General features: G+C 35.5%; 2 protein-coding genes across 2 annotated transcripts in view; one reads left to right on the top strand and one right to left on the bottom strand.

Moving 5' to 3' along the window:
• Positions 1 to 16,044, top strand: part of LOC145904653 (AP-3 complex subunit delta-1-like) — a 28,871-nt gene that overhangs the window by 12,043 nt on the left and 784 nt on the right. Inside the window, exons 30-47 of the mRNA XM_082992388.1 lie at positions 7,776 to 7,905; positions 8,066 to 8,159; positions 8,287 to 8,531; positions 8,841 to 8,986; positions 9,257 to 9,413; positions 9,866 to 9,922; positions 10,120 to 10,140; positions 10,776 to 10,886; positions 11,316 to 11,489; positions 12,242 to 12,318; positions 12,624 to 12,759; positions 13,063 to 13,179; positions 13,400 to 13,464; positions 13,731 to 13,881; positions 14,377 to 14,552; positions 14,974 to 15,213; positions 15,581 to 15,705; positions 15,768 to 15,850. Of these exons, the coding sequence (XP_082848514.1) occupies positions 7,776 to 7,905; positions 8,066 to 8,159; positions 8,287 to 8,531; positions 8,841 to 8,986; positions 9,257 to 9,413; positions 9,866 to 9,922; positions 10,120 to 10,140; positions 10,776 to 10,886; positions 11,316 to 11,489; positions 12,242 to 12,318; positions 12,624 to 12,759; positions 13,063 to 13,179; positions 13,400 to 13,464; positions 13,731 to 13,881; positions 14,377 to 14,552; positions 14,974 to 15,213; positions 15,581 to 15,705; positions 15,768 to 15,850 (2,305 nt within the window). The remainder of the gene's footprint in view (positions 1 to 7,775; positions 7,906 to 8,065; positions 8,160 to 8,286; positions 8,532 to 8,840; positions 8,987 to 9,256; positions 9,414 to 9,865; positions 9,923 to 10,119; positions 10,141 to 10,775; positions 10,887 to 11,315; positions 11,490 to 12,241; positions 12,319 to 12,623; positions 12,760 to 13,062; positions 13,180 to 13,399; positions 13,465 to 13,730; positions 13,882 to 14,376; positions 14,553 to 14,973; positions 15,214 to 15,580; positions 15,706 to 15,767; positions 15,851 to 16,044) is intronic.
• LOC145905695 (kelch-like protein 12) lies at positions 1,755 to 6,546 on the bottom strand. The gene is made up of 13 exons (XM_082992965.1): positions 6,344 to 6,546; positions 5,647 to 5,713; positions 5,259 to 5,382; positions 4,503 to 4,656; positions 4,095 to 4,312; positions 3,410 to 3,559; positions 3,238 to 3,325; positions 2,999 to 3,105; positions 2,672 to 2,882; positions 2,490 to 2,618; positions 2,299 to 2,436; positions 2,106 to 2,241; positions 1,755 to 2,036 (listed from the first exon to the last, which is right to left on the bottom strand). The coding sequence occupies exons 1-13, from the start codon at positions 6,390 to 6,392 to the stop codon at positions 1,925 to 1,927; spliced, it is 1,683 nt and encodes a 560-aa protein (XP_082849091.1). The 5' UTR covers positions 6,393 to 6,546; the 3' UTR covers positions 1,755 to 1,924.

Raw genomic sequence — 16,044 nt, 5'->3', positions numbered from 1 at the left:
ATGTTTAAATGCTTGTCAAAGCTTGAATGTCAATAGTTTTGAGTTGTGTTCATCAACCTATCAGGTCTAATCACTACTTTGCCACTGACACTGACCTAGCTGGTTAGATTGCCACTGACACTGGCCTAGCTGGTTGACTAGCCAAGCACATGATTTTCCATATGTTGGCATTAAACATTGATCCATTTGGTGAACATCCGGGTGCAAATCACTGTCAAACACGATGGTCAAAATAACTGTCTAGGAAACTGTCTTATTTGTGTGGCACTGTGCCCTCGATAACACTATTGGTTTCCGAGTTCATGTTCAGGGTCATTAAAGGTTACAAACGCCTATTTCCATATTGTTCATCTCTTGTTGTGCTACCATTCATAAAATGATGTTTTCTTTACAGTTCCGCCTTCACTAAGCTGCTTTCTTCTGGAGAAACACCGGAAAAATCATCGGCACGCATCACTGCACCTGACCTTAAGTTCACTCAAGCGTTACAAAAACTCTGTTTTTTCCTGAAGTTCTGTGGTGGGTGATTTATTTATTGTTGACAAAATAAAGCAGTTTGTAAAATACTTGTGACATCACAGTGGTTGAGCAAGTTGGGGATACGGCTTCATTGTACACATCATCTATACAAAGACATCATATCTGTCTCCTTGTAAAAGTTGTGGTAAGTTACATCATTTTTAAGCAATTTCAACAGTTTTCCACATAATTTATCTAAGTATTGATTTGTCTGCTGCAAGGAAATAAAGATAACAATAATTTTATTATGTGTTTTGGATGCTAAAAAAATGTAGGTTGTCTTTTTATCGGAGAGATTTATTTTTTAACCCTCCATTGTGTTAAAACCACAAAAATGTTAAAATTAAAACTATTTGCAGCCGAACGGATTATCTGTTGATGGGAAAAGTGACAACCAAACACTTCTATCAAACATATTGGATGAAGTTAAGGACGTTATCAAAGCATGATTCACCACAAAAAACTAACCTTCAGTTTGTGGTCGGTTGTGGTATTTATCAGCTAAACAACTGCATTTGTTTGGATGAGTGGAGTTATAATCCCTGACCATTTGGTTTACTCAAATAAGTGGAAATTGAGGCTTTAAGGTTAAAAAACTGTGTAGGACCCTGGGAACCCCTTGTGTGATGTCATAAGGTTGTTTGTGACACCATATTAGCAATACTGTGCAATAAGAATGCATTGATTGTTATTTCTGCCAAACAGTAGACGTGTTTGCAATATGTGTTAAAACACCTGTAATTTATGACCAATTAAATTTTTCATTGTTTTGGGGAATGCGGTCTTTTCCTAATACATTTGTCAAATGATCAATTTTTTCATTCATAATATTGCAGTTAAAACATTTTTTGCAACAAAGTAAAAGCATTGATTGTTTTAAGATCATTGAGGTATTCTGCTTACTAACATAAAGTTGCTGTTTCAACATTTTGATCGGGAAAGTTTCAAATCTTCTGTATTTCCACGTACCCTTATCTCACTTCTTCTTTCCTGTTGTACCCTAAATGTTATGCTAGTAAAATTTTAGGTGCTTCTGTGGAAACCGTGAGAATTCTTCCTGTAGTATGCTAATGTGTGTGTTCGGTGTATGATTGTGTATTACAGTAGAATTGAGTTGTAGCGCTTGTCGTATTTATTATTATTACATCATAGTATCTTGTGTACATACTTGACGGAAAAAATCAAATTTACCAATTTCTTAGAATTCTCTGGTTTATACAAAACATAATGTGCGCAAGAATTTTTATTGGAAATTTACACCCTTGTTTACCTACAACAAGCAGAACAGCTGATTTTAAAATTGCACAAGGAACAAACTATGCACAAATACACAATATAGCCCTTTGATATACAAAAAATTTAAAAAAATTACATGCATTTCTCAGTCCAGAATTGAAGAAAAAAATTATGCATCCAACGAAAAAATGTGGGAAAAATTGCTGTTGTTTACTCCAGTTATTACTCTCCAGCTACGAAGTGCAAGATCAAATTCCTTCAACAGCATGCCCTCATTGACACTGAAAATATTTGTCAATATTTTTAAAAGTTTTGCAATCCAAGAAGTTAGATTACATTTAAAAATAAACCTTTCAATAATTGCAACAATTTTTCCATTCACAAAACATGCATGTTTCACTGAACAACTGTTTGCCATCTGAACCAACAAATTTCCTTTTCTGTCTTTTGCATTATAGCGCCATAAACTAAAAGCATTGCTTCTTCCTAAAAACAATCAATGTTCTCATATCATTTTCTAATTGTACATTTATTATTCAACACCATTTGGTTTTGCAAACAAATACATGTCATCCTCATTGGTGACTCCTTCCACAACACCATCAACCTTGTTTGGCAATTTTTCCCATGTTTTTTCATTGACTTGGTAAGAATACCAACTTCGCAACCCAATTACATGTCCTTTCACAAGTTTTTTTTGTTACTGCAAATTATATCAGAGTAATTAACACCACCTGTTGTTGAGGTGAGACTTTCATATGTAAAATTGTTATGATCAATAGTTGTCCATTGGCTGGTTGCATGATTGTAAATGTAGGAGTTGTATTTGTAAAAGTTGCTATGACCAGTGGCAACAATGTAAGCTAAAAATATGAAATTTAAATAACATATATATAATTTGAATTTGGTTACTTACAGTCATCAACTACGGTTGCTCCAGTAATTTGAGTACCTGCAGGTAAGGAAGCTGCTACCTTCCAATTATCTTTAGGGTTCTTTAAGTTAAATCTAATGACTACTGTAGAGGTTGCAGTAGAACGTGGCTCGACTTTATCTTTGAGTTTGCATCCAAGCAAGTAAATGAAACCTTGAATCACAACAGCAGCAACATACCCACAACACGCTGCCTGCAATTTTGTCCAAAACTTTACTAATGCCAGAAATCAGTGGATTACCATTCAGAGCTGCTTGGAAATCCAACAGTTTCTAATACAAAATAATTTTGTTGTAATCGCTTTCTTACTGGTGAAATAGGTTCTTGATAATTGTTCCGTAAATCAAACTTTCTCAATGCACCTCTGGAACTAACAACCAGCATACTAGTAGAGGGTTGGATGTACATTTCCATCTCTGGAATCACATAGAAAGTTACACAACAGGATATAACATAATTATTTATATTTTGCTTGTCACTGCTTCATGAAAAAAAAAAACATATTTTGTACTAGTGTTCCAGTATAACTTTTTCTGCATCTAACTTACTTGTCCTTTTCGTATGTTCATCAAAAAATGAAGTACAAATCATTTTCACAATGCTGGCATGTATGTTTTCATGTTCTTGAAGCAGGCCCTTTTATACAAAATCCTGTGCTGTTACATTCAAAAGTCAAAATAAATTAAAGCTTGCTGATTGGTTTAATAAAGCAATTCTTACCGGTTCCAAAATAACTTGTGAAAGAAATGCTTTGGAAATATTTTCCAAATTTAACAATGAAAATAGTTGCGGGAATAAAGTGTTTCTTGTTTCTTTTTTGTATTCAATCCATGCAATGATTAATCTGTATGCATTCCCTTCTTCATCATCCTACAAAAAAACTACAAGTTGTCACATGGCTTTGCAATTATTCCCAAAATTAACAGTTACACAAAAAAAAACAATGAACGAGGCTGATATCATTTTTATTTGCAAATATAAAGGCTAGTGATTCCTATGTGGCGGTCAAATATGTTTTTTGAAATTGCAATAGAATCCCAAAATGTCACCTCAAATGATACACAACCAATACTTTGACAGCCACAAAGTGTGTAGAACAAACTCAACCTATTACTTGTTACACTAAATTTATTAAAGACAGGAAATTTCAGACCATCTATGCTCAGTTTCAATTGTAGTTGAAATTATTCGACAACAAAAATTATTCTAACAGGTAATTGGCCAATTGGTCTCATTTTAATAGTTTGTGTCAATAAATTTGTTTTAGGATTGTGCAAATTGCAAGCGACTTGTAGCTGTTAAACACCTGTCAAATAGTTGTTTTTAACATCTCTATCTTGAGTTCAGTTTCAGTTAGAGAATGAAATAGTATCAGATAGGTTTAATTGTATTAAGTTTCACTTACATTATTATTCTTCAACAAAACCACTTGTTGAAAATCATCAATATCAAGTTGAAGAAAATTTTCAGCTTTGGAAATTTCAAGAAAATGATTTGAAATGTATTTTTCACTTTGCTTTTTCAATTCACCCGCATTGTACTTGCAAGCAGATCGCCAAATTTTCAAGGAGTTTTCTGGTTTTTGCTCATTGCCAAGAAATTGACAGCAAAACTTCTTTAAACCTGAAAAATCAAAACTTAATTTTTTTTTTATTGTCAACAGGAGGAACTCCACAAATTGTTTTGCAAACAGGGAACAAACTTTTTGAAAAAAAAAATAAGGTTTGTTATTGAAAAACATAAAGCGTTTCAAGCAAATACAAATTAGATCTTTGTTGTTAAACTGCCAAAAAATCTAAATATTTAAACTCACACTGAATCATGAAATATTCAGCTGCAGCCAAAACTTGGTAAGCATTACTCTCATCCAGTTCAACTTTGCTTGTGTAAATAAAATCCAACACGACCTTCAAAGTTTGCGACGGAACTTCATTAATTGTGATGGAATGTTTGTATTTCTCCTGAAACTGAAACAAATTCACATTTAAATCTTGGCATCCAATAAACAACAAATATTTGGTAAACCTGTATGGATTTACACATATGCGCCAACTTAGTAATTTTTTTGTGTACCATATTTACTCGATTGTAAGCCACACCAAAGGTAGGTCAAAAAAGATTGTAAGTCGCGGCTTACAATCGAGTAAATATGGTATGCCTAATTATAAGACGTCATGAAATACCAATTAATATCTGTGACGCTAGAAAGGTGGGCTGTGTTAATGCTTGCAGTTTATGAACATAACACAACACAATTCTACCACCAAGCACTTTTGCAACCTTTGCAAATGAACACATGTTTCTGTGCAGCAAGACCACAGTGAAAATCTAACAGAAGGCCATTTGCTCCTTTGCACAACTGCACCTTGCAGTACTTGCCACATGTGGGTTGCTTCTAAATTTCAATGAATGGAGGCAAGTAATTGGTTGTGAGGCAAATGATTGAGCTTAATGACATTTGTTATGTATCGTTTAAATTTAAAAAGAATTTCCCAGGACTAACTAACACATGACAAAAGTTGACCAGGTATGCCCAGGTAAACATGGATACAAATATTTTTATGCTTACATCCACGTTAAACATTTTGTCAAAATATTCTGACATGGAACCGAGAATACATTTATGAGCATTAAAAGTTTCTCCACCTGCTTCCAACACAACATCACAATATTTGCCATCTGTTAAACGTAACCTGAAAGAACATTACATCAGATTATTCCACAGAACATAAAAAATAGATATGCCTGAATCAATTCGGTTGTTATAGTTATGAAAGGTGATGCTGACAAGAGAACAAGAAGTCCTGTGTGTGGTAGTTAAAAGAAAGGTCATATGTGAATGAGATTTACTTGAACATGTAGGACTTTAAAAAATTGTAAAAAAAGGAGAAAAAAATACAGCTTGAAACATCACAATAAAACCTGTCAAAAATTTTTGTGCCAGAAAAACAGCTTACTTGTTTAAAGTTTCAGTAATCTCCTGTGAATGATTGTTATCAAAACACCGGGTTGCTTGTGGATCAACTATTGAAAAAGGGTTAAACTTAATAATTCTTTTATTAGTAAATTACTCATGGTTCCGACTTTGCATCAACAATCTGACGTCACAATGCTGCAGGTAAAGAGGAGTAATTTACTAAAACGCGTGTAGCGCTGCGGTAAATCCTTTTGTGGTTTACCATTAACGGCAACTGGGGCATATGTCAGGTACATAGCATTGATGTAAGCATTTTACTGTCTCGTTAGTGTGGAAAATCACAGCATATAAAACAAAAGACCCTAAACAACATTATAAACTTGTTCTCCTAATTCTCTAGGTCACTTTAGAACAAGTTCTGCAAAAGATTTTAAAATGAAAGAAAGTTGTATATACTAACAAAAAACAGCATAAGCTTTAGTGTCCACCTGTTGTCAGTTTCGGCACGATCAAGACTTATTCACCACAGTAAAACCGTACACAATGGCCAAATTTCTGCCAGACGCGCTAGTTGCTGTTAATTCCAGACGTTTTCCAGACGAATTATATAGGGCTGCGCTGCATGGGTTTTAGTAAATAACTCCTATCTGAACCAATGCATTTCCTGCCAATCTTTACCTGCAGCATTGTGACGTAAGGCCCTTTGTTGACGCGAAGTCGGAACCATTAATTCTTACTGGATTTGCCGTCATTGTCCGATTCTGCAGCAGATGTTTTGCTGTCCATTTTACTTATTGGTACAAGATGATTTGCTGCCAATGACACAGTTCCAGAATACCAGTACGCTCAAACAACAAACGTTTATGTGTTGCTTATGTAATTGTCAATTTAGATCCTCACAAAATGTCTCTATTGATGCAGAAGTTATTATGAAGGTAAATATTTGTGAAAAGACGTAAGTTTGGATTTGATTCCGGGAAACTCCCTTTGTCATGTGATGACAACCTTGTAAATTCAACAAGAATATAAAGCGATGTATTTTATCACAGAATATCTTTTATTATTGTACGATTGTATACGATATTATCCGGCGTTTTTCGCAGGGGGGTGCCGAGTTAAAACTCTTCCTCACTCCATCAATAGTTCTTTGATGAAACGATTTTTTCCATATTACCGAAGACGGTAAAATACGTTTGGATTTATCTGTTGTTTATTTTTTTTATTCTATATCACAGTGGGAGGGCTTTTCAATTTCGATAAAGGACCCTCACAATTTCAATTAAAAAAATATTTTTTTTTACACAAAATCTTTGTTTTGTTGGGCATGCTGACTGGTCCGGCATGGATGCCATGGCGAAAACCTGACAACAAGAAATAAAAGAACGCGATGGTTTGTCGGAAGGTTTTCACGGAATTGCGTCACCGCGATCTAACATCCAGCGTCACCCTGTCCTTGGATCTATCTATGCCAGTGTTTCTTAACCTTTTTTGGATCACGAACCCCTAAAACATTCTTTGAAAAGCTATGGACCCTTTGCAAGAAACACATTGCAAAAGTCGAAAAATTAAAATTCGTGGACAGCGAAACTTTATGGGCAGAGGAAAATACGTGGATTTTCGGAATAATTTTATTTCGTTTCATGGACCCCTTAATGTAACTTCTCGGACCCCTTTGGGTTTCATGGACCCCAGGTTAAGAACCCCTGATCTATGCTAACACATCGCGATGTGTTTATTTGTGGAAAGAGGCAGAAACAAAGAGATAATTGCTGCGATTTCACGACAAAAGATACTTAGAAGAAGTAGCGCAAGTTGAAAGACGTCAGAACGGGTGTAAATTTTCTTATTTTCAGGTTTCCAAAAAGAATTTAATGGAAATTGTTAAAAAATTGATGATTCATGTTGAAAAAGCTGACGGTGCACAATATCGCGATGAACTTCTCCAGAAAATTATAGAAATTTGCAGTCAAAACAACTTCCAATACATCACAAACTTTGAATGGTAAGCTTTAAACATCGTGAGTGAAATAGTTGGTGAGGTAATATGCATTTTCCAAGTGTTTTGAACACAAACCGTGCTAGCTTTCGGTTGATCATTAGCTTTGGTTTTACGAATTTTACTTTGAAATGTACCGCTCGGGCAAATTTATTGCTTCATTTTTTTCTCAGGTACATCACTGTCCTCGTCGAATTGACAAGAATTGATGGAGCAAGTCGACACGGTTCACTGGTTTCAGGACAATTGCAAGATGTTGCAATCCGAGTTAAAAGCATCAGAGAGTTCGCCGCAAACCAAATGGTATGCAAACCACTAGGTGGTGCTGGTCAAAAATACTCTTTGTAATACAATATTGTCAAAATAAAGTGTTTGGTACACATTTAAACATTAAATTATCTTCCTTAAATCATGACGTCTTTTTTCCGTGTACGTTCTGTAAAGTTACGTTTTTTAATGTTAGGCCAATCTTCTGGAAAATGCTCACGCCATATCAGGACAACTCAAGCGTAATGGAATGCGGGAGGTTCTTTATGCTGCCGCGTACATTTGTGGAGTAAGTTTATCATGTTTTTAATGTGAACAAAATTGTTCTGCAACACTTGGTCGAAACCTTGTATATTTTGTATTTCTTTTCTTATCCACGACCACAAACAACAGTTCAAGTTTATTATAAACTGTAACAATACACTCACAGATTGTTAGATGATACAGACTCACTCATCCGTGCAATGTTGCGCCCTCGTGTGTTGGCTTTCCCCAGCCACATCCAGGCGACGTACATCCAAAACTTGACGAAGGTGTACACAGTTGCCATTACCAACGCGGAGGAGGATGATGAAAAAGAAAGAGCGATCGCTCTGACTCAATCCCTCCTGGAGAAACTCCTCACTCTGGTGCAAAGCTCAAACCTGGAGGTTCAAGAAAGGGTGCGAGCTTTAGTGTGTTATTACCACTACCAGTATTCCACTATCTCTTTGCATCAAACTTATTTTGGGAACTTTACTCAATATTTTTTTAAATGCTAGTGAGTGTTTTTGAACACCCTATCCTGGTTTGTTGCAATGACAAGGGTTTGCTGATTAGATCTCTATCTTTAGCTGTTAATACATAAAATCCAGCATGACTTTTAGTTCTTTTAAAACTTAGCTTACATAAAAAGCTACAGCAGCAACCACACTTGTATTGTGTGTTTCCATCGCAGGGACTACACTTTTTGACTCCTAAATTCTTTTCAGGCCTCTTGTGTTGTTTCCATCCTTAAGTACGTCGAGAAACTCCAATCTCGTGACTTGCCGGTTTCAGAAGAACTTGCAAGTTTATTCAAGGGGGAATTGAACCCGGTTGCTCCGAAAGCCCAGAGGAAAGTTCCAGTGCCTGAAGGGTTAGTTTGGATGTTTGTGTTTTAATGGTTGTTCATAGCAAGTTTAAGTTTTGCATCAATAATCTGAGCAACTTTTGATAATCTGAAGTTAGTTTTTGTGATAAATCATCAACATCTTCTCCTTAAATCTTAAGCCTTCCACCAAATTCTATCTTTACAAACATTTTTCAAGTTCTGTGACAAAATTTGCAACAAACTGATTTAAGTAATGGCATTACCGTATAACTACGAATGGATGATGATGTTAAGTTTGTCATTTTCATCTTCCAGTCTTGATCTCGATGTTTGGATCAACGATCCTCCGTCATCTTCAGAAGAGGAGGAAGAAGAAATGAAGAAGAAAACTGATTTCAGTGAAACTTACAACGAACTCTATTCTCCCACTAGAGAGCGCCAGAAGGAACTCTCTACCGAAGAAATAGAAAAGGTTTGATACTTGGTTATAAAAACGTAATAATCTGCTTATATTGGGTCTGCCTAAACCCTTTCTTTATATATGAGTGGCCCGCAAGCATTGTAGGCCTAACTTATAACATATACATAAGACAGATTTTTACATTGGATCTGATGTTTAAAGCTTTATTTAAGGCAGTGTTTCTCTGTTAGCTGGAGATATTAAGTTTGGAGCTCTGAGTTAGTTTTTTGAAGAGATTTAATTAAAGTTTGTATTTGAAACCCAACAAGAAAAAATGTGTTTAAATATTCTCCACGGTAATCATAACTTCTAAGTTGAGTAAAATATTCAACATGAAGTGTCAAATTTTGTGCCCAGCCAAGTTTACTTTCATGGTTGACTTCACAACACAAGCCTGGATTACTTGGCATGGCATTGATGTTCATTCAAGCGTGAAATTTGTATGAACTTTTTATGTGTTTTAGAAACGTGAGGAACGCAGGATTGAACAAGCAAGCAACCCCAACTATCTGATGGCAGCGGTAAGTTCCTAAATATTTACAAACATTTCTTGTGGAGAAAACACACTGGGCCTAAAAAACATGGCCGGAACTAATGGATGTTCTTTCACACAAACTTGTCATATTGTTTCACGTGAATACGATCACTCATGATGTTGATGTTGTTCTTTTCATACGTGAGAGAATGTGTTTATGTAACTTTACCAAATTTATTTCAGAAAAAGCCAAAGAAAGCAAAGGTACAAATAGTGCATGGCATAATTCCACTATTTACTTTTCCAATCATTCAGCTTTTTCATAAAAAGCATGTTCCTGTCAAGCAAGATGAAATTTTCAGAATAACGTTAATTTGTCAACATTTAATTGCAGAGTTTTGTCTTGTTATTCAACATAACAAGCTTTGTGTCTGCATTAAGCTTCTGGTTTTGTTGAAAACTTGCAGTAAAACTTGTAATGCCTTAAGTATTCCATCAATGCATGCATGTCCTTATGCATATTTCCTACTGCCCAGATGCTAAATGGTTTCATTGAAATGAAATTCGATCATAACACATTGTATGGGTGAAGGGATGTAGTTTGCTATAAACCAAACTTCTTAAAACTTTAATGGAGAGAAGCACGTGTTTGACTATGCAAGATATGGCTGATATTTGTTTGCACAAATTATGTTTTCTTCTGTTGCTCAGTAATTTAGTAAAAATTTTGGTAAATGTTTGGGAACAAATAACTTTACAAATGTGTAGTTTTCCTCTAAGTTTATTCATAAATAGAAAGTTATATTCAGATAACACAACTTACCAAAGCATTCCCATTACACATATCATCACAACAACATACAACTCCCGTCAGCAATAACATGTTCATTTGATAACAGGAAGGTTACCAGAAACCAGATGCTGAGGACGACTCAAGTGTAGCTGAGATTGACATTTCCATTCCACTCCATGTACCTGGGCTTCCCAGCAGTGAGAGATATCTTAGAATGGTAAATACATGGTTGCCAGTGTTTAAAATTGGGTTTGAAGCTGGTGTATTGTGCTTGTTTTATTAAATAGTTGGATTTAATTTATCATATTACATTATAAGTAAAGTAGTCGTAAAAGACTGCAGGAATCCGTGTTGCTCTGTGTTGACTGTTTTATCTTTTATGACAATCTGTTTGTTGCAAATCAGTCTCCAGTAAATTCAAGGAGTGAAAGACGATTAGCGTGAATATAATCTCATTTGAATAAGGGAGAAACCGACTATGGCACCAGACGAAGTTCCTGTGTTTGTTTTATCACAAAAATATCATCCTGACCCTGATCACGATTGTCACTCTCAGTTTCTTGAGTAATGTTACTTTATATTATTTCTTGTCAGAAATATCTCTACCTGAAACACGCTAAAAAAATTTTCAAATTTATTTTTAAAGGAGCAAGAACGCCGGAGAAAACACCAAGCGGAGAAAGCGGTGAAGAAGAAGAAACAATCTGGGAAGAAGGGAAAGAAAGGAAGGAGGAAGAATCTGGTGGTGGAGGATGAAGATGATGCGGAGGATCTTGCTCCTGTTCATGAGGTTGAGTTTACCCAGGAGGAGATGCCCGAGGTTCGTTCATATCTGGATTGTTGAGGGGTGGGGGTGGTTATTGCTTCTATGAAACGTTAACATTTAGAATGCAAAATCATCCTCCCAGTAATGTTTGCAGCCAAGATTCTGGGATAACCAGACTACCAACTGAGCCATATGTTTGTCCTTGTATATGGTGGTGAAAACAAACCGGTGTACAGCATTCATATATGAGGCAGGGGAATGTAAGTCTTAATGTTTAAATGTGGTTTTATGTGAACTGCATATGCTTTTATCGAATCAACAAATAATTGTGTGATGGAACACAAGTAAAAGGAGGAGTTTGTTGTTACATTGGACTTTAAAGTGATTGCTGAAAGATTCACATAGAAGTTAATCTAAAGTCAAAAGTTAAAGTTTTGTTTTATTTCTTGTTTGCCTTTGGTTTGATATCATACAGTATTTTTATGCTGTGCCTGTATTAGCATGCACCCAACTAATTGGAAGTAGCATTAATACCACATTTAAAGCGAATTAAGAGAAATATTTCAGCAAACTCACAACCTTGGGCATACAAGTCCTACTGCTCCACCGACTTAACTACTGGAACTGACTGGTTAGCACCCACGCATTACCACCACATACATACATGAGACAGGGGAAAAGAAGCAGTGCCAGTGTTTAAATTTTATTGCTTTTAAGGGAATTTTTTATTACTTACAATTTTGCTCAGATTTTGGGTTTTGACACAAGTATTGATGAATCACTGTAATATTTCCCCTTTTTACCAGGGAGCTGTGAAGACGGATTCGGAGAACGAGGAAAAATATGCGGATCCGTACAAAGCACTTGACAAGGATCTGGATTCGTGATTTTCATGGCGTAGAAATATTTGTTACAAATAGTTTTTGTGATTAATGTGTCCCTAAAATTGTATTTAGCTGAGAAGTTATGTCGGTATATTTTTGATTTTCGCATCCTTATCTGTTTTAAATTACATTTTGAAGTGAAAAAAAGTAGTGTTAATTATACACGCATACCCCATTCCTACTGTACAAATATTTATAATGTGTTTATCAGCACAAAATATTACTCAGTGACAAATATCTTGTAATCACCTGGTGTTCGGGACTTCCCAAATATATGTTTGTTGATTCATCATTTGCTTCTCAGACCGCTGACTGCAGCCGAAACTCTCCCAGTTCCCCAACATCGACAAGTTTCGTTAAAACTTAAAGACGAGGAAGAAGTTGAAGCACCTCCCAAGAAGGAGAAACATCGACACAAGAAGAAAGAAAAGAAACACAAGGTGGAAAAATATGATTTCTATTGTCTCGTCATCGCGAGCTGATTTAAAAATAATTGCAAGGATATTTTACTTGTAATAAACTGTGTCAGTTTTATAAAATATTACCTGTGCACATTGACTTGCCATTACACCAAAATAAACAAATAACATTTTTAACTTCATTTTGGTAAAAATAGTAATAAAATAAACCTGTTTTCTTGTGGTCTGTACAATTGTTTTTAGACAATATTATAAAAACGATACAAGTAGTTTATAGGATCTTAGTTTTCTGCTTGTTTAAATTCGTTTTCCACAAACTGACAGAAGAAATCGAGAAAACCAACTGAGAACCTTCTTGCTGAGGAAGAACCGACAACAAATCAACTCGTTAACGGAGACGAAAACATTCCGGAAGAAAAACTTGTGACCAAAAACACAAAAGTGGGTGGGGTTCCTTGTTATGGAAAAAATATTCTGCACATGTTGTGGAACATTTTGCTTGTATGAATCAAATGCTTCCATTGTAATGAGTTCTATTTATGGCATAATTATGTTGTGGGCACCTGAATTGTGCAATACCATGTTTGTGTATGGAGACACTTTATCCATGCATAACCACAGGGAACAAAAAATCATCAGATAATTCCTTGTTTACTTGCAGGGGGAAGATGACATGAGTTTCTGGTTGTCCAACTCACAACCAACTGTTGAAACTCCAGTCAATGGGTGAGTTCATACCTGGTTCATTGAAATGCTTAAAAGAAGGTGTTATTATGCTGACTTGTTTGGTTGCTTGTGAAACTCATATTGGCGGTGTTTTGTTATTTTTTGAAATTGTTTTGTTATTTTTGTAAAAATTGTCAGAAAACATCAAAAAAATTTTTATTTTTTTAAATATGTCGGAAAACAACAAAAATCCTTGTAACTTAAAAAAACTTTAAAATGATGTCAGTGTTTTATGATGTCATCATAAAAAGTGAAATTTATCTCAGGATTGAAGATGAGGAGGAGATTCAGATCACCGAGGAGCAAGAAACAAAGAAGAGAAAACACAAGAAGAAGAAGGAAGGAAAGAAACACAAGAAACAATCCAAACAAGTTGCTGACGAGGAAGAAGTTAATCACGATGAACACGAGGAAATGGTTTGTATTTCATAAGTTACTGTTTTAAATATTGTTAAAAACATTCTTTTATTAATAAGCAGTTAGGACTTCATAGTTAAGTTCAGTTGTAAAAAATAACATAGCAAGTGCTTTCGTCACCGGAAGGTCTTTTAAAAGGACTGCAAACCATATGTAGGTTGCCAACAGTTCAGTGAATGCCATGTTTATTCTGTTTGTAATTAGCTAGGTTTTATATCGGGAAGTGCCTTCTATGTGAAAATAAACCTCATATTGGTTCCCAAAAAAACTTTGATTATTTGAAATTGTGTCGCGGGATGAAAAACTTTGGAAACCACTGAAATAAACTAAATTGCAAATTAATTGATTTTTGTGTATAAGCTGCAGATGGCCACTGTTTCGACCTAAAAAAATTATTGGCTCCACATTGCTTATCATAATTAATTTTTATTGAGTTAAAGCAGCATAGCCAAATAATGTTTTTTATAGTGATCTGATATATTTTGTTTGTTCCAGTTGCAACTGCAGAGCTACAAACTACTTGCTGAGAACAAACGTCTTCAAGTTGATTTCGAAACTCGTGCATCTCCAATGGAAGAACGGAAGTTCGTGGTTTCTTGTGTTTTCGCAAATCTCACCGATGCCCACATCAAGGGAATTGAATTCAACGTACTCGACACACTCAACACAAAGTATGTGAATAATTTGACAATTAGAGCAACTCCTGGTTCCACAAAAATGGCCAAATTGCAACACTGACTTAAACATGTTTTCTAACTTAGAGTGTTTTGAGCCCGAATCTTTGTGTTAAAATATTTGATAAAATTGTGGTTAAACCTTGATTAATGTAACATCATTTTTGCCATATTTGGTTTCGAATTAGTTTTTGTATTATGTTAGCATTCATTGTATGTGTGGCTATTTCCAGCAATACGGTGTGTTCAAATCACAGATAACAACCTAAGGTTAATGTGCAGTGATACACAGAATAGATTTGCTCCTTCACGTGAAACTTGTCAGAATCAAATTTCTTGCGTGGTTAAACCACCGAGGCGGAGATACCATGTGAAAAGTTTATCTCTGTGTGCAACAAACTTATTATCTTTGTGGCAGGTTAGTCCGGGATTCCCCTAAAAATACACACGATGCTGTTCCAATACCGTTTTCACTCCCTCCCCTCTCCCGCAACGAATGTCAACTTCAGATGACGGCGGCGAGCGTCACAATGCCACAGCGGATGAGGGGAACGATTACTTACATGTTGGCGGAGAAAGAGGGGACGAGTCAGGAGAAGATCGACTTCAAACTCCACATCCCATGTTCTGCATATCTCGTCAACAAACCTTGTTCAAGGTCGGGGGTGTTGGGAGTTTGTTTGATTTTAAGAACAATTTTATTCCCAACCATGAAAAGTTGCAGTGTGTTGGCGATGTTTAAATGCTTATCAAAGCTTGAATGTCAATAGTTTTGAGTCGTGTTCATCAACCTATCAGGTCTCATAAGTGCAGCTTGCGACTGACACTGACCTAGCTGGTTGACTAGCCAAGCACATAATTTCTCTCTGCCTTATTTGTGTGACACTGTTCCCTTGATAACACTATTGGTTTCCGAGTTGAAGTCCAAGGTCAACAGTTAAATTAAAGGTTACAAATGCCTATTTCCATTCTTAATGTTCATCTCTTGGTGTGCTACCATTCATAAAATGATGTTTTCTTTACAGTTCCGCCTTTACTAAGCTGCTTTCTTCTGGAGAAACACCGGAAAAATCATCGGCACGCATCACTGCACCTGACCTTAAGTTCACTCAAGCGTTGCAGAAACTCTGTTTTTTCCTGAAGTTCTGTGGTGGGTGAATTATTTATTGTTGACAAAATAAAGCAAATTGTAAAATATTTGTGACATCACAGTGGTTGAGCAAGTTGGGGATACAGCTTCATTGTACACTTCATCTATACAAAGACATCATATCTGTCTCCTTGTTAAAGTTGTGGTAAGTTACATCATTTTCAATCAAAACAGTCCTCCATATAATTTTTTTGCTACAGTATTGATTTGTCTGCTGCAAGGAAATAAAGATAACAATAATTTTATTATGTGTTTTGGATGATAAAAAAATGTAGGTTGTCTTTTTATCGGAGAGATTTATTTTTTAACCCTCCATTGTGTTAAAACCACAAAAATGTT

The sequence above is a fragment of the Ascidia mentula genome, chromosome 1, assembly GCF_947561715.1.
Source record: "Ascidia mentula chromosome 1, kaAscMent1.1, whole genome shotgun sequence".
NCBI lineage: Eukaryota > Metazoa > Chordata > Ascidiacea > Phlebobranchia > Ascidiidae > Ascidia > Ascidia mentula.
The sequence above is the reverse complement of the archived record's forward strand: the minus strand, read 5'-3'. Positions and strand labels throughout refer to the sequence as shown.

Bases quoted from the DNA above. Each gene is read 5' to 3' on its own strand.
- LOC145905695 (XM_082992965.1), bottom strand. From the start codon at position 6,392: ATGGACAGCAAAACATCTGCTGCAGAATCGGACAATGACGGCAAATCC. The intron at 3,560-4,094 runs GTAAGTGAAACT...GTTTTTTTGTAG, and splicing joins TTTTGTTGAAGAATAATAAT to GATGATGAAGAAGGGAATGC. The intron at 2,619-2,671 runs GTAAGTAACCAA...TCATATTTTTAG, and splicing joins AGCAACCGTAGTTGATGACT to CTTACATTGTTGCCACTGGT.